This window comes from Hemibagrus wyckioides, linkage group LG28, assembly GCF_019097595.1.
Source record: "Hemibagrus wyckioides isolate EC202008001 linkage group LG28, SWU_Hwy_1.0, whole genome shotgun sequence".
Lineage (NCBI taxonomy): Eukaryota > Metazoa > Chordata > Actinopteri > Siluriformes > Bagridae > Hemibagrus > Hemibagrus wyckioides.
In genome coordinates, this window is record NC_080737.1 from 15,469,524 (window position 1) to 15,490,576 (window position 21,053).

Genomic DNA, 21,053 nt, shown 5'->3' on the forward strand with positions numbered 1-21,053 from the left:
ACACACACACACACACACACACACTCTCATTCATGCACACACACACACACTCATTCACACACACTCATTCATGTACTCACTCATTCATACACACACACACTCACGCATTCACACACACACACACACACACACTCTCATTCATGCACACACACACTCACGCATTCACACACACGCATTCACTCATTCATACACACTCACTCACTCACACACTCACGCATTCACTCACTCATGGATTTGAAATCAAAACCTTCTGAGCATTAGTCCAGCACAGTAACCACTGAGCTAGCTGGCCATCCTTCCAAATGTAGCTAGGTTTGTTTGGAGAAAATTTCCAGCCATAGCTGCCATTTGTTTGGAGATATATTTATCCTCAAAAGCGGTATTTCTCGATCTTGGTGCTGCTGAAAATACGAATGAGTTCCACAGTGAAACATGATTAAGTTATTTATTTATTTTTATTAACTTATTTCTTCTCTTTAACTCTAATTGTCATGACAAGTTTTGAAACTTCAAGTAATCCGCTGTCTTGACTACTTGTGAGTGGAGATGAAGTGTATCTTCAAGTGTACACACCTTTTTAAGGCAGGACTATCACTTCTCCAGATCAAGCTGGAGAAATGAACAAATGATTATCTCTCTCGAAACGTCTGGCAGCTTGGTGGATCTGGGATTCAAACTCACAACCTTCTGATTAAGAGTCTGACACTTTGACCACAAACGTAAGATTTATGCTTCCCCTTCCTTTTTAGCACATACCACAAGGTCAGGTGCAAATGAACTGGACGCATTCATGTCATTTCATACACTGCTGAAAGACACAGTCTGATGGTTGAAGTCAATTGATATTGTATTATATAGATAACGTTGCATGGGGGAGGAGTTCAGCGAGTGTTCATATCTTCTGAACTGTGTTGATTTTTGTATTGTGTGGTTTTTTCCATTTGAGGAAACTCAAATTTCTGTATAGAACTAAGGAACATCCAGCATTGAGAATCTAACATCACCCAGATTTTGTTTACATGTTAACTAGCTAGTTTTGCTTGGGAAACATTTTCAGCTAAAGGGCTAGCTCAGCTCGCTGTAGACCAACAAATATACTGGACTTTATGTGATTAAGCGAGTGCAGGCAGGTTGGAATGGGTGGAGAAAGAAAGTTCTGTGTGATAGAAGAATATCAGCAAGAATCAAGGGGAAGGTGTACAGGACAGTGGTGAGACCGGCCATGCTGTATGGTTTAGAGACAGTTTTACTGAGGAAGAGACAGGAGTAAGAGCTGGAGGTAGCAGAGCTGAAGATGCTGAGGTTCTCTTTGAGAGTGACAGGGTTGGACAGAATTAGGAACGAGTACATCAGAGGGACGGCTCATGTTGGACGTTTGGGGGACAAAGTTAGGGAGGACAGATTAAGATGGTTTGGACATGTTCAGAGGAGGGAGAGTGAGTATATTGGTAGAAGAATGTTGGACATGGAGCTGCCAGGCAGGAGGCTAAGAGGAAGGCCAAAGAGGAGGTATATGGATGGAATAAATGAGGATATGAAGCTAGTGGGTGCAAGTGTTGAAGATGCAGAAGATAGGGATAGGTGGAGAGAGACGATTCGCTGTGGCCGCCCCTGAAGGGAAAAGCTGGAAGAAGAAGAAGAGTAGACTTAAACATATAGTCGAATCTCCAGCAGCTTCCAAGTTGAATGGATCCGCCATGTGTTCGAGACCCCTGGTTTAAACTCATCAGTGGGTTGAATTCAGCAAGCCATCCCAACATGATCCGTGTCAGTACCAACAACAAGCAAAAACAACCCCCCCTCCCCCAAAAAAAACCACGAGCCGAGTTCAGATTTGAATAATTTACTTTAAAAAAAGTGTAAAAGTTACAGATCCTTTTTTTTTTTTTCCCAGAGACAGATCTGTTCAATATTCAAAATGATGGTAGGTGTAACAAACCTGCCCCAAAAGTATTTGTCCTTAAGTATACATAAGTCTTGGCAATGCACCCTTGGCTGTATTTGAATGAGGTGGCTATACTGTATAATTATATCTCCAAAAAAAAAAAAAAAAAAAAAAAAAAACTTCATAGGAGTCATGTAGAATAAAATAAAAATAAATTCAATAATGCCATGAAATGTACAGCTTCAAAAAAATAAAATAAAATAAAATAAAATATGGGAAGGACAAAAAAAAAAAAAAAAAAAACACTGCTAAAAAAGTGTATATACAAACATGCAAGGAAGTATACAAATTACAGGGCAACATTTTGTGACCATGAATAAGAAACAGGCCTTTTTCTGACGGTTAAATTTTGACATCTTTAAAGACTGCCTTACAAATAATGCATATTAGTTCAAATGTACAATAAGTTTCATGTTCATATACACTGAAATTCAATCTATTGCCTAGTTCAAGTTCATTTTGCAGTGATAGAAAACACTTCATAAATATATCATTTCTGCATTGTTTAGCTATTAACTTAACGCATTAAATTAAAAGGCAAAAAGGAAAAAGACGAATGTAAATAAAAAATAGGCAACTCAATGCATTCATTTCATAAACGCTTTATACTGTTCCGTCTCATGTTTATTTTTTTTTGTTTGTTTGTTTTGTTTTTTTTTAATGTAAATCCCTACACAATATTACCCATTTGTGGTAGCTAGAAAGAGATTTGATATAAATGTAATGTATACAATGGGATATATAATATATAAATATGGCATTTTAACATTTTGTTGTACAATCGTCTTTAAAATTACCATCTCGATGCTCTCGATTCGAATTTGGAAAAGAAAAAAAAAAAGAAGAAGAAGGAAATTACTCAATTTATTTATTTCTTTTTTTTTGCTTGCATTAATAAAAATAATTCTCTGCAAAGTCTACACTATAAACAAGAGTTTAGATTTCATTGTCAAATATTAGCTGGCGAGTTTATCTACAACAGGGTCGCGAGGGAGAAAGTGCCGTTATTAAACCGAGTTTGTTGCGTTCTCTCTCTCTCTCGTGGGTTCGGCTTTTAAAGTACGAATTGAGAGAGATATCATCAGAAGAGCTTTGTACAATAGATTACAACGATGTTTAATTAAAAAAACAAAAGAAGTAGAAGGTTTAGCTGGGCTTCTCTTGCTGGTCCATTAGCCTCTGGGCTGATTACACTGTGGGCAGTTTGGAGTGCGATGGAGAGTTTCTTTGCATATTGGTTCAGGCCGTAGAGGAAATGAGCAATGCGTGATGTTCCGTGAATCTTGTGGGGGAAAATGAACGCTGCTGGGGAGAGAACCTTAGGCTACGTTCACACTGACATTTTTTTTCTCCATAATTTTCTGGATATACTGTAGTAGTCTGATCTTTTCAGCTCAGACCTGATCCTCTTTCATATTTGGTCCTTGATTATCTTATAAGTAATATTTGACATGATTGAAAATGATCAGATTTAGATTCAGCACTTTAATTCTGATAATTGATTGATGAACAATAAGGAGGAACAATTGCCAAAAACGGAGTAGTGTTCAAAACTAGTAAGAAAGAATCAAATCTGGGCAAAACCTCCAAAATTTCTAATGTGAACGTAGCCTTAGCGTTCGAATCAGGTCTAGCAGTCGATCCAGACGTTTCTGTGGAGCACATCTGTCCAGGGATGTGGCCAGCTGATGGCAACTGGATGCCTTGTGAGATGTTGTCAGCTTCCATCCTAGTGTTATTACTCAATAAGTAATCCAGCTAGCCCACATTGCTTGGGTCTTACATGGAGGGAAAAAATAAGAGCAGGAACAAAAAAAAATAAAAAAAATAACTTTTCAAAAGTATGGCTGCCATTTGAAGCTGAATTTTCTATCCAAAAAGTGCAAGATTCAGAACCCTTTCCTCCAGGCTGCACCGTATGACCTCATCAGAGTTAAAGGGTAGTGATTGTACTATGCTTACTTCTGAGATGGTTGCATGCTTCCACCGAAAAAAAAAATGATGACTGGCCTCTATGGATAGCACAAGCTGCCTTTGTTGGTTCAAAGTTCAAAGCCCAGAAATCCAGAACTCCGGCCCGTATAGAAAGGCAGTGCTAGAGCAAAAGAGTTTCCCCTTCAACCTCGACTCATAACCCGAACGGTGGCTACATTTCAGAACGCTGGTCCCAAAGCACCCGTTTCAGAGGCATGCAGCTGCTTCCAGCCGTGCTGGCCTCGCTCCACTAGTCCTATAAGATGTTGAGGATGGCGTTGTACATCTGTGTGAGGATGACAAAGTGCACAGGGAGGCAGGAGCGGCGGTCTTGGGTGGCCGGGCTGCAGGTTAACCAGGAGAGGGCGTTGTATTGCTCCAGCACAAACCTGCAAAACAGCTGAATTAACCCGTATGCCCTGGTTCAGATTTACAGTCATTTATTAATGACTGTGGTTTATAAATATATAAATATAAAAAATAACTAGAAAATCTTAATGATGTATTCAGAGTTATTGTGTCCACATTGGATCATTTGGTCCATATGTTTCTATTTGGCACAGCTTTTACGCCGGATGCCATTCCTGACACAACCCTCCCATTTTATCTGGGCTTGGGACTGGCACTGAGAGTTAACTCTTCAGTGGCTGGGTTAGCTCCCCACTTGGAAATCGAACCCGGGCCATGGCATTGAGAGTGTGGGATCCTGCCGCTGGAGCACCAGAAGGCCCAGCTTTAAGATAATATACATTTTTTTTTCATTTAATTGTACCGCTTATCCGATCTATTCTCAGGTCACGGGGAGCCTGTGTCTATTTCAGGCATCATCGGGCATCAAGGCAGGATACACCCTGGACGGAGTGCCAACCCATCGCACGGCACACACACTCATTCACTACGGACAATTTAGAGACTCCAATCAGCCTAGAAGCATATCGTTGGACTGTTGGAGGAAACCCACCAAGCACAGGGAGGACATGCAATGGTGGCAAGGAAAAACTTCCTGAGGCGATATGAAAAAGCAACCTTTAGGGGAAGCAGACTCAAAAGGTAGTGTAATTATAAATCAGAACTGTGTAGTATATAAGTCATGTAAAATTGTGTAACCAAGAGCTTTGGACCTTATAAGCTTTCACATGGCCACTATCTCTAATTTCCATGTGCAAACTGCTATCTTCTGGATTCCTATTCCATTCCATTATAAATGTATTGATTAATGAGTTAAGTTAATGGGACATGCATTATTAACTAGTGAACAGAACAAAAGATAATCAGACACAGACTGATTGTGGAATGTGGTTTCGCTGACCTGAGCACATCTGAAGTGGTTTTGGAGTCCAGTGGATGCGGGTTCCTCTGGGATGTCTTGCTGGAGACAAGCTCGTCTGTCTGAGCGATGGAGATGTGGTGGTGCAGTGAGGCCTTCAAAATAAACACGAAATGAATGACATGCTGAACATCGTTATGTTAATCTACATTAAACACACAGTATCCTCAGGCTTCGGTGTCTGTGATCATTTTGTTATGTGTTTTATCATAACGCACTTTTCACTTCTGGTTAATAAGGATTCCTACCTTGAGAAAGAGTGGACATTGGTTCTGCGCTTGAGGACACGAGGCCCAGAACCAGTGAGGCAGTCCTTCTGCCTGAGCAGTGGAGACGTAATAGCCTAAAGCCAGTGGCTGCTGCTTCAGCTCTTCAGGAGCCTCACGGGACAACAACCGCTCACCCTGACTCTGCACACAAGACGTCACACACACTACTTAACACAATACACACAAACAGCAGGTGCATATAAATGACTGGGCAAAAGTTTAGGATGAGAAGCCTGCTTCATTCTGAAGGCATGTGACTGTTTGGCCAATAGGGGCACTGTGGAGCAAACAAATCAATATTTTTTACGCACAAAAAAGGACTTCGTTAGATAGTAACAATACAGCAAAAAAGGGTAAATACATCATAAAATTAACAGAAAATGACTTAATATTGGAGAAAACTATAGTTATAAAGAAGGTTTTTTTGGAGTGATAAAAAGGGGGTGTGGCTTAACCAAAAAAACTCTATATATTCTTCATATAATAAGCTGTGTATTTAAAGCAGTGTTTAAAGAAAATATACATCTGATCCTGTTAAGGATTCATCTATCACATTTATGACGCACAGGTTATAGGCAAATTGTACAGGAGTTTTAATCTACCGACCTACAGAAGGTTTTGCTCACACTAAGTAAAGAATAAAACATGATAGGTGTGCTGTAACAGCAAAAACAATCACAATGGAGTTGTGTGATGCTGTTATTTTCCTTAAAACAGCACAATTTTTTATCCATCTGACACCAGAGCAATTTGCCAACGCTAACAAAATTTGATATTTTAAATAACAAGAGTTCATACTTTTTTATTATCCATTTATAGTTACGTTTAAACCACAAAGGGCAAAGAAATCAGTCTTGAAGTTTCCCATGTGTCAGAAATCTTGCTGACTGTTACAGAGACTCCTCTGAACGTTAAATAAAAAGACTGTTAGTATAGAAATGATAATATACTGGAACATATGGCATAATGCAAACTAGCTTTCTGTATTCCCGTCAGAGCTGAGTCAGAGAACTGACACCTTCCAGCCAATCAGATTCAAGGATTCAACAGATACACTGCGGTATAAATTAGGTGTGAAGTGTTAAGAAGTGTTGCGTGGAAATCGATGCTAACCCGAGTGTGAGGGAAGTGGGAGCCCACCCCCAGACCACAGGGGGAGCCAGGGGAAGGCACAGGCGAGGTGTTAGGGGAAGCGTGAAGGTTTCCGGTGATCAGCATCATATCATGCTCAATGTCTTTCTCCAGGTCGTCCGTGAACGGCAGGCCAAATATATCATCTAGAATGGTTAGGACAAAAAAAAAGACAGCGAGAGAGAGAGTTATGAGTTATCCTGTAGGTGTGCAGCTCCTTCTGCTGATAGTATTAGAGAGTGTAGGTTTCATAGTACTGTGTAACAATAACACTGATTATCTGCAGGCAGACAATAGATAACACAGTAGCGTTTGTGTACCTGGGTTGTCCTCAGTAGGGTAGGAACTAGGGGCCACTTGCGTAGTGGAGGAAGTAGGAAAGACCAGGATGTGGGTGCAGGAAGCATCCTGTGGGGTGTTGAGCTGAGACGTCTGCAGGTTGAGAGCAGTGCTGCGACCAAACACTGAACCCATAGTGACAGCATCTGCAAGCACAAGAGAATTCAAACACAGGAGAGGTGTCACTGGTGAAAGAATCACTAAACACAAAGGATATCATGATGTTGAATGCTAGAAACAAATATGGTGTCCTTTGTTAGAAATGGGTACTAGATTTAAAGAGGGTGTTACATGTGTTTTGATGCAAGTTCTATTTAAACTAGTCAAGGAAAACCTCATGTGTACTAGGATTCATTATGTTACAGAAGGCATTTGGTTTGTTGATTATCATTACTCAAGCAAAAAATAAGAGCAGGCCAACTAGAATAAATCTCGACCTGAGTGCTGAACATAGATCACTTTAATATAAAACCAGTCACTATGATTGGTGATCGTTGTAGTTTTCAAGGCCCCTGTAAACTTTCTAGCTCCATCGGTGACTACCAGATGAATCAATGTAAAAAATGTATATCTAAAAGTAGGCCTGTACATCAGGTAATCTCCAGCTCTTACCTGGCATGACCACAAAGGACCCCTGGGGCTCCATGGAGACCAGGCAGGCACTGAGAATGGATGGCGAATCAGCGGCTGAAATTCCACACATGCGACACGCCTCACGCAGCTGCCTGCTAATCGAGTGCAGAGAGTGTTCGCCCAGCAGCAGGCTCCAGTCTGTATTGAAAGACAGAGATCAAGGTTAAGCACTAACCGTCAAATATTAGCTAAACACTGACAGCGCAATTAACTGTAATAGAGTTTCAGTGTAAGGATATGGAAGCTCTGTGAGAGGCAACACCATGCCATAACAGAACCGTATGCAATTAGTTTAACTATACAACAGGAAACAGGGCTCAGAGTTAACAATACAAACATGCATGTTAAAACTTTGCAAAGAAAAAAAACAGGGTGTAAACAAATAGCATTATTAAGGACTAACACAACACAGTATGATAACAAGCCACTAACAGTATGGGATTAGAACTTAGAAACATAGACCTGAATCTCATCAGTACAAGAAGGTAAAATAAATAGGTAAGATACTATAATCTGAACCAAAGATATAAAGAAGATATGAACACTGGATGAAACTTGTACAGAAGCAGACCTTTCAGCTCGCCGTGACCTAATCGACCCAAGCGCCCGATCACAATCCTCCAAGGTATTGCTGTCATTTGGATGATACCAATGCACCACTCCCACAGTTTCTGCAGGCCGATTTTGCGTGGGGAGAACTTGGGACGGCGAGACCTGCATGTCAGAAACCTTGCATTAATTTCCTTAGTTCAAAACAATTAACAGGTAAGTAATTAACAGGGCATGCAGCAGGTCTTACCTGTTTGGTACATCAATGTTGATGATGCAGGTCTCTAGGAGCTCCCCCTGCTGATCAGTGCAAGAAACAAGGATCCAGCGCTGGTCATGCGACAGGCAGTACCCCACAAAGAGCACGTTGTAGCGGGTGGTAGCTTCCTCTCCTACGTCCGGTTGCTTAGTGCGCAAGGGGGCCAGGACAAACGGAGGAGAGTATACTTGCATGGAGCTGGGGTTCTGCCAAAAACACAAGAGAATTAGGTTTAGTTGCTTAAGCAGTAAAGTGATAAGAAAACGGCGCTCTGCAAAACCAAGGGTCACTACAAATATTTTTTAAAGAAATAATAACAGGAAAGTTCTGAAGAGTGTAATTTGAGGCAGATTTCTAAAGGCTTAAGAAAGACACTGACATCATTTTTACCTTTTGCAGATTTAGCCTTACCTCCACGCTCTTGAACAAAGAGCCAATGGTGGCAGCCGGACCAAAACCTGTGAGGGATTTGATGTGCGTCTGAGTAGGAAGCCGCCGTCTGCACTGTGAGTGGGCAGAAAAAGCCAGAGAGCGCAGGTGCTGCAGGTACAGAGGACTCTCACCACTGGCCGGCTGTAACAGGTACTGACATGGCACCACCTAGAATCAAGCAAATGTGATAAATCATTTTCTAATCCGACTTCAAGTTTAGGTGAGAACCATGAAAGACTATTATAAGCAGCCTAATCAACCAATGTAGCTAGCAACATATATTGTGTGTGCATACGTAGACATCCCTTACATCATAAGAAAGAGTATGTGGAATATCAAGGTATATCATGCAACCAATAATTGACATAACCCTAAAAGGAATATATGGATGATTTCCTGTATTCTGACCTGTAGCACCAGCGCTGACTGTATGTTCTCTGGCAGTGAGCTCAGCATATCCGTGTAGCAGCGCAGAAGCGCCAGCAACCACATGCTGCGCGACTCCACCTCTTCTGCTTCCTCTTCCTCCCCTGACCCCACCCCTGAGCCAGAGCACAAAAAGGGGTCCACCAGGTACAGAACTATGGCTGGAGGGTAGGCGTGGCTATCTGCAGACTGTGCTGCTGTGGGAATGCCGATTCGCTCTCGCTCTGCCAAGCTATCAGGAAAAGATTCAGTGCCTCTGTTTATACACTGATACATTATTGATACGTTAATTCAATCATAAATAATGTTGGATCATTCACCTTGGTCAAAAATCATAGGAAACCTTGTAAGTTTTATTCACAGGTCACTTTCATTTGTTTGAATTATTAAATGCAATGGACAAATACAGTACTTTATGAATGCTCACCTCTCAGCATTCTCTGTTGGATGGCTCTGCTGGTTTGGTGTTGTGTTAGGGACACTCTGTGTATCTGCACCTTCTGTGCTGGCCTGACCTGTGCTGGTACTTGTGGGTGTGGGCGTGTTTGCTGATCCAGGGACTCCTGCTGCTGATGTTGGTGCTGCTGCTGATGTGGATGTTTCGCCTTCAGGGGCTCCGGTGCTGGGGTTCAGCTGGGTGGAAGGGGCAGGAGCTGAGCTAGATTGAGGCTTCGGGGGCAGGAGAAGACTGCTGTCTAATGACAGAGTTGAGAGCTGTGGAGCTGGAAATTGAACAGAAAGATGAAAACATGATGTAGATTAGGATAAGTTTAGACAGTTTTAGATGTACCATGACGGCTGGCTTTCTCAAACAAGTGAAGATCAACTGCTATTTGGGGATAATTACAATTTGGTCACTTGCCAATTCCCACCCACCAGCCAGCAGTCCCCTACCAACTGGAGAGGGTAAATTCTAACAGGTGCTGCCTCTGAATCTGAACTGCTTGATCTGCTGTGGCATTGGGCAGCATAACAGACTTGGAGGACTATCTGGGGAGAGAGTATGCCATCCCTCAAACCCAGAGAACACGACCAGTTGACTCGCTCCTCTGGGTGGCTGTGGCAAAGTTTGGATTTGGCAATCCATGATGATTGGGCAAATGCTTTTTTGTTATGCCGCAATGGTAACTTTTAGTCTTGAAGTATCAGGTCAATGCCTCTTGAAATTACTAGCCATTTCCACTGTGAACTGTGATCTGTAGACAGCTAAATAATTTCAGCATGCATTCTTACTTATAGTTGACTCACTTGCCAATTAAAATAATTACAAAATATAATGATGTGGTACTTAACACTGCAAAGTGCTGCATCTCCATGGCTACACTCTTGATTTAGCAATAGAACCACACTGAGATATACCTACCTAATTTCTGCTTGCATGTTTGGGCATAGAGCTTGAGTTTGCTTAAGTGATCCTCTCTGTATTGACCTGCCCATGGCCCTGTCATCCACTCATCCACCTCTCCTCCGTTCTCCTCCGGCTTCGCAGAGTCCATAGTTCCCACTGGTACTATGCCATCTCTGATCATCCGAGCCAACGGATGGTGCTTACCCAACCGACATGACTAAAATACAAACAGAAAAAAAGAGGAATTGTTGGGAAAATATATTAATGCAAGACAAAACATTTTATGATTTGTCTGAAGAGAACCTAAAAATGACATGAGCCTTATACCTCATAGACAGCACTGAGCTCCTGAAAAAAGGTTCTGGCTCCAGCAAGCAGGATCTCATTATCAGGGCAGAGGACCAGGAAAGCAACATCTCTCTGACCTCCGTAAGGCTCCAAAAGTAACTTCTCCCAAAAGGGCAGAGCCAGAGGGGACAGGGCCAGGAAGTCTCGGTCATACCCCAATAGCAGTGTGGGAATGGGGAGTGGCTCTGGAGATTCCTCTGAACCTATAGGTCCAAGCATGCATTTATAAAAACTAGATTATTATAAATTGCAGGGTAAAGAGGGATGGCAGTCAATTTGAAAATCAAGTTCATTCATCTTTATATATTAAACTTCTTTGAATGCCATTCTTTTTGCATATACTGGTCAGGGAAATATGTCAGACATACCGTAGGAACCTCGTCCAGCCATTTTGTGGAACTGCTGCCATGTGAGTGGGCCCTGCACATGCTGTATGTTTTCCCAGGTCCGGCCAGTGCGTTTCTTCTGAATGGCATCTTGCAGGAAGGGCTGCAGAGATAGCAGCATGCGTACTACGTCCTGAGAGGACAGCATGCTGATATCCAACACTGTAAGAGCACACACACATTTACAAGATCATTCACCAAGAGAAAAAAAACGCCTTCACAGAATCTCAATGACTATATATTCTACATAAGAATAAGAATCTATTAAGGATTCAGCCCCAGTGTGAAATATTTCTGCATGAAGACAAGCTAAATACATGCATATTAAACAATGTAAAATGAAGCTAAATATTAGTGAAAAGAAATCGTTGTTGTGGTAAATACATAAAATCAAATCTTAATTTTCTCTCAATTATGTAATATGAGTTGAAAGTGTAGAACTCCTGCTAATGCGACGCATAGGCTGGTGTAATAGCACTGATTATGGTATGCTGATCTAAGTGATTATTTACCATTCGTGTGAGGCCAGGAGTGAAGTGCACTGCTCCTCACTAAAGCCTGCTCCACCTTCCCACCAGCTGCATTGTCCACGTACTGCAGCCCCTGCACTAGAGCGTTGTAACACTCCACACATGCATCGCTACTGTCCGCCCACAGCCGGTCGGCCACCCAGCTCTGTAACAGCGCCCTCTGCCTGCTACGGCAAGAACAAGCAGCAGGACTATGCAGTGATGCCACAGACAAGATAGGCTGGGAACACTGCTCCTGAATCAGTTCTAACACCTTCATTGGTGTCTGCTCCTGGGCACGCCTCCCACCAGTAGGTGTGTCCCTCCTGCCCAGCGCCAGCCTTCTCTCAGCTGCCCGTCCAGCTTCTGAGCCACGCCCAAAGATGTCCAGCTCGTCCTCAAGGAAGAGTCCGGCACCGTGCGCCAGACGTCGGTTAGCGATGGCACTGAAGCCACACATACAGCGATACTGATCCTCACGAGTGGAGTCAGGGATATAAATTCCCACATCAGCACCCTTCACGTTCATATTGCAAGCGCAGATGCAGCAGCTGTCAAAGCTGCGGTCCTTAAATACATCCAGGACAGAATCAGAGAGGAGTAAGATGACGTAGAGGCTGTGCGCTTCAGGCAAGACCGGCCCTGACGCCAGCGGCTCCACTGAGCTCAGGGGTAGGCCGGTGGAGGGTGTGGAAATGGGCGAGCTCAGCTCTGTACCGTCCTGCTTGATGGAGCCCTGTCCGCTGGCAGTGCCTACACCACGTGGGGTGCGCGGTGTGCGTGGGGTGGGTACGGAGAAACGGGGTGTCGCCGGTGAAGGCAGGACACCACCTGCTGTGCCAACAGACGCGGTACCAGTGCTCATCTGGGCATAGTCTTGGTCCTGCAGCGTGCCAATGCTTGGAACATTACTATGGCGAGAAAAGAGAGATATTATTACAGACCTGATGCAAAGAACCATCCTGGACAGCTGATGATGGTGTAAACAGTGCTATCAAAATCATATAAAATGTTATGAGCCAGCAAACTTACACATAGCCATGTGGTACAAATGGAGCCTGGCTCGGGAGGCAGTAGGGCTCCATCTTAGGAAGCATGGACCATGAGGGTCTGTAGTAGCACTGCTCAGGGATCTTCAGCGGGGGAAGACACTGGCTGGGTAACGTCCGGAGGGGAGCAAACATGGAACATCCCACCTGTGGCTGGATGGACGGAGGACAGGATGCACATATAAAAATGTAAATAAAAGTTCTTGATTTTTACAGTAAATTCTGTGGTATGTTTATTGTATCGGTTTATTTCACAGGGCTGAAGATTTCTCAAAGCAAAAATTCTTTTGATGCACAGTTCATTAAAAGACCATAAAGGTGTGTATTAAGTTTTTTTTTAATTCCTCAAAGCCATATACACACCCGTATATCCTCTGATTTGGGGCTTGTTACACTCTCGTCCATCTCAGACCTGAAGTCACTAAGTTGGTTGTTAGTGTGCGTGTTAAGGGGATGCTCATGTCCCGCTGAGGGTGCTGGGGTTTCCTGGCTTGGGGTGTCTCGGTAGGTTGTGATTGGGGAGAATGCTGGGTGCTGCTCCAGAGATGGAGGAGTGGGGAACATCCGCTGAAGCTCTGCTACTGCTGAGATGAGCAAGAGAGAACAAAAATGAGTGTAAGACAAGAAAGAAAATAGCTCTGGACAAGTCTCGTACTGTGGTTTTAGTGTTATCACATAAAAAAAACGCAGAAAGTTCTCCAAACATGACATACTTGAGGGATATGGTACTGCTACTCTCCCATCAATCCCCAGGGGGCGCTCTTCAGTTCCTGGCATCACAGTCTTGGATGGCTGCTGATGATTAGGAAAAGTGGTCTGAATAGAAAAAAATTGGACAGGTTTAACAATCTTCCAGCTACAACAATCACATTTGGGACTCAAAAACTCAAAAAACAAAGCTATTAACAGACAAAAGCTTTTACATTAAAATGCTCCAGTAGCTTGATGAGATTTATTACAAAAAAAAAAATACTAAATCATACCTCATTAAAACCTGGTAACCATGACAACACAAAAACTACACAAGTATTTTTTCATGTCCGTGTCTGCATACCGTAGTTACAGACTACAGCTCCCATGATGCTCAACTCATGATCTCATGATCACATGACTTCCAGTCAAAACCTGCTAAACCCTGCACTCTGTCATGAAAGTAATTAAGCCACTAATGCGTTGTTACATTTTCCACTTGGCATCATTCAACTAAAGTAGAAGCTAATAAAGAGCAGATTTTATTAGTGACTCCACTTTTAAGGTCCTAGAATATTAATGGTCTAAGCAGCCACTCACCCCAAGATCATCTTCCTCCTCCCCAAAGATGTTTTCCAAGTCAGATATGAGCACTATCAGATCTTTCTCTCTGGTCAGAGGCGGGTTGGCCTTTCCCCCAGACTCGTCCTGAGCCAATTCCTCTGCTGGAACAAGACAGCATTCAATGAGAGTGTCTGCAGCTCCTAAATTATGCATGGATGATTCACAGACTGCAGACTCACCAAATTTAGGAGCAGAGCTGAAAATGGACATGGCGTCTTTCCCTTCAGGGACCGTGCTGTTGCCATTGACCTCCTCTCCCTTAGAAACACACACACATTCAAGCTATCCAAACTCTGACAAATAAAAAATGCATACCTATGTCAATTCATCAGAAAAGTCTAATATGCCATAAATATTGCATGGCATGTATTATGTACAGTGTATGTATAAAGTTGTTTAACCCTTTCCATCAAGACCTATCTACATATCTTTATAATTTTTTTGTGTTTTGCATTGTGTTGTATCTATCTATCCATCCATCCATCTAGCTAGCTATGCCTGACAGACAAATAGACAGAGAGATAGACAGAGATAGATATGTGTGCTGGTTTTAATAAATAATTTAAGATAATTTCAGGAATAGAGAAAATTGTACACACTCGTACTTGATAGTTGTACAAACTAATCATAGGCATCAATAATTAATGCAGGTTTCAAACCCACCTACAGTCTTTTCTAAATCATTAGTATATACTAAAGACTTAAAGACTCAGTATAACATCATACTACTAAAACAACCATGCTTACAGTGAAAATGCTGTGAATTCGTTAATATTTTAGCGCTTGATATAGATATATGCTAGTCATGGATGTTACAGCTCTGACCTGTCCTCTAGTGGATATCGATACCTAGTGGAATCTGTGTTGGTTAACTATGTAAACAATTCTGCTAGCAAAGCTGCTCTTCAAATAGTTTCTATTATTGTTCAACCAAAGCTCTACATCATAATCATCATAGTCTTCTGACCTTTGATTTCCGATTGGGATCTCGACTCTTCAGTCTTTTGGAGGTGGGGAAGCTGTACTCGATGTCTCCTTCCTTGAAGTCGTAGGGATCTTCACCAGTTTCCCCAAGCCCTTCAACTCCCGGCTGCTGCAGGAACCCCAGAGTGCTCATGTGCTCCTGAAGCCTCTCTTCTGAGATCTTAAACCTCTTGTGCGTCTGTGCAAAAAAACTTCCGACAGAAACAAGGTCATTTACACCTGCGGTATATCTAGGCACTAAATCATGACTGGTTGTGCATAGATACCTCTTCAAGGCAGTTCCTTCACCCTCAGCTTTGATCTCCACCATATCATAGGGCAACTCTGGTGGCTTGTACTCTGCTATGTCTGCTGTGGGAGTCCTGTAACTCTTCCACCAGCCTCCACTGGCTTCTCTGGGTACTAGAGAGGCTGTATACAGAGCGGTGTCACTCATTTCCGGGGCTGTAGGCATGGAACTGCCCTCTAGGCATTGGGAAACATCCATGGGTGCCTCCATAACCTCAGGGTCCTGCACCCTAGGATGTGGACTTAGTGTAGGTGGTAGTGGTGATACTGGAGAATGGAGGAGAGATTCTGGACCTTTTCTGCCAGTGAACATGGGCTTAGGGTACTTGCAGCCAGGCAAGTTATCCAGAGAATTGTCCAAGGCCGCGAGTACCAGCTGAGGTCCGGGAGGTGCGTCCTGCTCTGGGCATGGCTGCTGGTCTACAGAGAGGCGATGGTGGAAAGGGGTTATGGCTGCCCGTTTGGGCACCTTGTCAGACTTGTCTGCTTTGTCAGCAGTCTTGCTTTTAGGTGTCGAGGGTGGAGGTAAAGAGGAGGATAAGGAGGAAGAACTGGAAGAGGAAGATGGGTTGGTACTGGGCTGGGAATTGGCAGGGAAGCCATTTGCTTGCTGCTGCTGCTTTGGCTGCTGCCTCAACCTTCAAGAAGAAATATACAGGAGGTAAGCCAAAGAGTTGTCATGGTATACAAATCTACACCAATAGGGAGTCATTTTGTATAAAATCAATAGAGCAACCCGTGTCTATATTAATTCACTTGGCCTTACTGGGTCAGTTGCACAAAAGATGCAGTTCCTGATGGAAACTCACATAAGACAGTCACCTTCACTGGAACTACAACTAGAATTGCGCTAAGACCTAAATTAAACCATCTGTGCCACATGGTATAGCTGGTGATGACTGGTCCTCAGACATTAAAGAAAAAGGCTAATTGCTGTTATTCTTCACTTATCAAACATACTGATGATTTTGAAACAAATGCTTTATTTGTGAATAAATGAGTCACTTCTATACTGAGTGAAGAAGACCACAGAGCAGGTGAGGAAGATTGCCCACCTGTTACAGCTGCATGGCGCTCTTTCCCCCGGGTCAGTGAAGTCCCACACTGCCACCTCGCTTGTTACGTCCTTCTTTGGCACCATACCGTTCGACAGATTGCATCTGTGTCAAGGCAAGAAGTGAGAAGCACTCTAGTGTTTTATGGGGCATTAATCTATCATTTAATCTATCATTAAAGCAGGGCATTATATAAAAGTATCATTAAAGCAGCACTTGCATGGAAAATGATTACATACAAACAAAATAATGAAACACATCCTTTCAGCCTTCCACATTCCTGGACATGTTGACTTGGATTTGTCACTGTGTACTTAAAATTTGCCAAGTATAAGCAGGGATTTCTGTAATCCTGTCATATTTTTGTACCATGTTTTAGGCACAGGCTAAGACTGATTGCATGATGCTAGACAATATGCTAATCTAATCCTAAAACTATCTCATGTTCATTTCCTGTTATATAGTACCAGGAGAAAGCAGGAGAGGTCTCTATAGATTGTGGGCTCATAAACAGGACAATACTGCTGGACTACAATACATGGTGATTTTCCTTGGCACAAAATACAGCTTATTTGATGTTAAAATGTGTGTTCTATTATTACATGTCTTCCATCAGTGAGTCTGTTATAATGCTTTAAACTGTTCTGATATTTTGTCCAAAGTTAAAGATGACAGGTTTTATCTCATGTGGATGACTTTTATCTAAAAATAAAAGTAAAAATAAAAATACTAAAATATATAATATATTAAAATTGCACACAAAAAGTATCAAAATGAATGATTATAGTCAAATTTATTTTGTATTTCGCATTATAAGATTAAAAGACTATTAAATCTAGTTCTGTGCTTTAGATTTTCTTATTGTACTGGCAGAAGATTTTAATTCTTTCTTTAAAAAATGCTTAAAATGAGCAAAATTATTTATTAAGGGCTTTAAATAAAAGAAGAAAACAAGAAAAAAAACAGGTTCTAAAAATAGGTTATATATAATAGATTGTTTTTGTATAATTATAATAATATATGAAATAAAAAAAAATAATATAACATTATTTTTAATAATTATTTTTTAATTCTTAACGGTTATGTTTTGAATTATTGTAATCACATAATAACTAGATGAATGGGACTAAACTGATAATATTACAGTTTCTCAAAGACATAGTCAACTTTCCAGTTTCTTTGATATGGCCGGGGGGAAAAAAGATGTACATGGAAAAATAGCCGGCATGCTTGAGTAGACATACTTGCGCTGTAATTGGTTCATGTAGCATTCCTTCCATGCTTGATGGACCATCTGATTACTCAGCTTTTTCTCCAAATGCTTGGGGCTGTGTGTGGCTCCGCTCTCTTGACTGCTCACGCTAGAGACTGCGGTCTGAAAGCCGCTGTCACCTAGAAACGTACACAAACACATTACATCGCATCTGAAACAGCATTCACAATTTATTTGCTTCTACACTTCATCTTTTCTGGTCTTGCTCCTCCCACTCGGGGAAATCAATTCAACAGCAGCATCTACAACGGTATCTTAAGCTTATCAGCTTCATTCATTGACCCTTAAGCGCTAAACATACTAACACTAATAATAATCCAGATTTTCTATCTTACAGGAAGTTTAAGCATGTAGCTTGATCATCCCTTCAAGGCTGAGATGATTATCAAATAATTAGCATTATAGAGGATTACAAATGATGGCGATCAGCATATAAATACAGTATGTATAGTATCTATCGCACAGACTGGAAAACATAGGGTTAATAATGGCTTCCAGCAGGTAATAATGTGGGCCAGTGGGTCGTTATTGGAGCCATTAACAGGAAGTGCACACTAAGCACAATTACATTCAGACTGCAGAGGTGAAAGGTAATGAGGCTGGGACGAGAGGAAATGCGCTCGTTAAGTGTGGATCTATGGGGGAATGTAAAGAGCTGATCGGTGTCTTCAGCCCACCTAATGATTAGTCCATCTGAAGGGGAAAGCTCAAGCATGTTTGCTAACTCGGTGTGAGTATGAGTCCTTTATTAAACCCAAGACAACTCAGATCTGTTCAGATCTCACACAGCATTATCACTAGAGCTGGGCAAGAAACAGGAAGTTCTTTTCCCCTCTTACACCGCAAAAATATGCTAAATATTACGTTGTTGTATTTATTAACGATGACAGTGTAACTCTTTATCCATTTATAGTTATGTTTAACATATCTGACACGACTTAGCTCAGGTAATTACTTATACCGTATAAACATTCATTCCAGGCTGGAATTTACCATCTCGCTATTTATATCTCTCTCGCTATAGACCGTATATATCCTGTTTATAATAACTACTGCACCTCTGTATATAAATCCTCCACTCCCACTGTATATATCACCTCCATAGCTGTATATCTTTCGTAATTTATTGTAAATATACCACTTTGCACTTCTGGTTACACGCTAACTGGATGTCATTGGCTTTGTACATGGATTTTGCACAATGTCAATAAAGTTGAATCTAATCTAATCTAATCTTAAAATGAACAACACAAAACCATTTTATCTTTGATAGTCACCACCATCCATACACTATAAACTGTTATATGTATAATAATAAATATTAAATAAATGTCTCCTCACAGAAATCTTCAAAACTATCAGAGCTTCTGACCAATCAGAATCAAGCATCCAATAATATTGTAGTGTGAAGCAATATATCAATATTGTAGTAAATTATTATTCCAATTATTTTGGACTTCTTTTCCTAGTTAAATCCTTCTCTTTTTGTAAATTACATAAAATGATTCATATTATTCATAGTGTTCTTACAATACAACACTAAGTGCTAGTAGCTTGTTAGAAACCCTATAAACCTTCCTACATACACCATCCAGGCACAACATTATGACCACCTGTCTAATATCGTGTTGGTCCCCCTTTAGCTGCTAAAAACAGCCCTGACCCATCATGCACTGTGTATTCTGATCACACGGGCCAGCCTTCGCTCCCCACGTGCATCAATGAGGCTTGGCCGCCCATGACCCTGTCACCGGTTCACCACTGTTCCTTCCTTGGACCACTTTTGATAGATACTGACCACTGCAGACCGGGAACACCCCACAAGAGCTGCAGTTTTGGAGATGCTCTGATCCAGTGGTCTAGCCATCACAATGGCTCTTGTCAAACTCGCTCAAATCCTTACTCTTGCCCATTTTTCCTGCTTCTAACACATCAACTTTGAGGACAAAATGTTCACTTGCTGTCTAATATATCACACCCACTAACAGGTGCCATGATGAGGAGGTCTTATTCACTTCAACTGGCACTGATCATAATGTTATGCCTGATCGATGTATTGTGTCTCACAGATATGCCTGATGTCTGATTTATAAGTATATCGATAAGGTAATTTCTCGTATTGTGCACCCCTTTTCAACACATCAGAACATGAGTATTGTGTGTTGAGTTTTTATATTCAGTTGATGGTGTGTTTTACCGGAGCAGGGCTGCTCTGGGGATGTAGGAGGGGTGAGGGGAATGCCGCAGTTTGATGAGTCTCTAGTGCCACTTTGAGCTCCTTGGGCAGGAGGAGGCTGTTCCACAGGCAGATCAGCTTGGGCAATGAGCACAAAGGCTGCTGGGTAGATCATCCTCACACCGCCTATAGCAGAGAGAGAGAGAGAGAGAGACAGAGAGAGAGAGAGAGAAAGTTGTTTGAACAAATGTATCTAAGAAATTCAAATATTGCTAATGTGGTGTAGAGAAACACGGAAGCCTGTGTCAATGCTGTAAGATTTAATTTCTTAATATTAGTTTTAGTATAAGACAACTGTAACAGAATTCCATATCTCACTTAAAAGGTCAAACAAAACTGCACCCACGTAAGATTAAAAACCTGTCCTTTCATAAATACAGGAACAGCTGCTTGCTTTGAATGAGTAATTCAAGAACGCCACGGCTCTGATTTATTAAGGGTTTGCATAAAAACTTGAAAATGCACATAAATAACAGCGCGGGCTCATTCACTAACAGGCTCTACAGAAGATTACAGAAGATTGCTTCATTCACATGAAGAAAATAGCATGTCTCGGCCATTTTGCGAGGTGAATGAGTATGTAATTTGGGAGGTTTCTGCAGAAACGTCAAGTGAAAAATACAGGGTGAATGTATTTCACTTAGCACCCACTTTTTTCCGAGTTTCTGCAGCCTGAAGGTCACTTAAAGGATGGAGATTTGAAATCAATACAGCTGAAGGGCAGGTATTACATTTCGTTTCATTTACTTAATCTTGAGACGTTCGTTTAGTCAAAATAAAAGCTTTATTAAAAGAATCATCTTATTGATACAGTCATGATTACTACACAGTAGTTGAGATGCACATACTTTATCCAGGGTTAATCCTGGGTTAATAAACAGTTAATCCTGGCTCTTCATAATCTGACGTCTCACACTGTACCTTGCTTAACCTGCGTCTTATTTGCATATTTGCGCCGTCAACAATCACGATTGGATAA

General features: G+C 41.7%; 1 protein-coding gene and 1 long non-coding RNA gene across 5 annotated transcripts in view; one reads left to right on the forward strand and one right to left on the reverse strand.

The window, feature by feature from the left end:
• Positions 1-5,233, forward strand: part of LOC131348435 (uncharacterized) — a 16,227-nt gene extending 10,994 nt beyond the window's left edge. The window contains exon 3 of the long non-coding RNA XR_009203936.1: positions 4,714-5,233. This is a non-coding gene — a long non-coding RNA (uncharacterized LOC131348435). The remainder of the gene's footprint in view (positions 1-4,713) is intronic.
• Positions 1,828-21,053, reverse strand: part of LOC131348434 (mediator of RNA polymerase II transcription subunit 13-like) — a 90,751-nt gene continuing 71,525 nt past the window's right edge. For 2 of the 4 annotated variants that reach the window (XM_058383370.1, XM_058383372.1), the window contains exons 7-31: positions 20,036-20,200; positions 17,810-17,957; positions 16,566-16,670; positions 15,489-16,148; positions 15,206-15,413; positions 14,418-14,496; positions 14,215-14,339; positions 13,638-13,740; positions 13,288-13,508; positions 12,908-13,077; positions 11,879-12,786; positions 11,349-11,528; positions 10,960-11,183; positions 10,648-10,849; positions 9,712-10,006; positions 9,267-9,516; positions 8,838-9,026; positions 8,418-8,632; positions 8,190-8,332; positions 7,598-7,756; positions 6,967-7,131; positions 6,629-6,792; positions 5,495-5,656; positions 5,229-5,341; positions 1,828-4,308 (exon numbers count right to left, since the gene is read on the reverse strand). In XM_058383370.1, the coding sequence (XP_058239353.1) occupies positions 4,176-4,308; positions 5,229-5,341; positions 5,495-5,656; positions 6,629-6,792; positions 6,967-7,131; positions 7,598-7,756; positions 8,190-8,332; positions 8,418-8,632; positions 8,838-9,026; positions 9,267-9,516; positions 9,712-10,006; positions 10,648-10,849; positions 10,960-11,183; positions 11,349-11,528; positions 11,879-12,786; positions 12,908-13,077; positions 13,288-13,508; positions 13,638-13,740; positions 14,215-14,339; positions 14,418-14,496; positions 15,206-15,413; positions 15,489-16,148; positions 16,566-16,670; positions 17,810-17,957; positions 20,036-20,200 (5,486 nt within the window). In that variant the 3' untranslated portion in view covers positions 1,828-4,175. The remainder of the gene's footprint in view (positions 4,309-5,228; positions 5,342-5,494; positions 5,657-6,628; positions 6,793-6,966; positions 7,132-7,597; positions 7,757-8,189; positions 8,333-8,417; positions 8,633-8,837; positions 9,027-9,266; positions 9,517-9,711; positions 10,007-10,647; positions 10,850-10,959; positions 11,184-11,348; positions 11,529-11,878; positions 12,787-12,907; positions 13,078-13,287; positions 13,509-13,637; positions 13,741-14,214; positions 14,340-14,417; positions 14,497-15,205; positions 15,414-15,488; positions 16,149-16,565; positions 16,671-17,809; positions 17,958-20,035; positions 20,201-21,053) is intronic. The other 2 variants (XM_058383373.1, XM_058383371.1) reach the window with 2 other exon arrangements.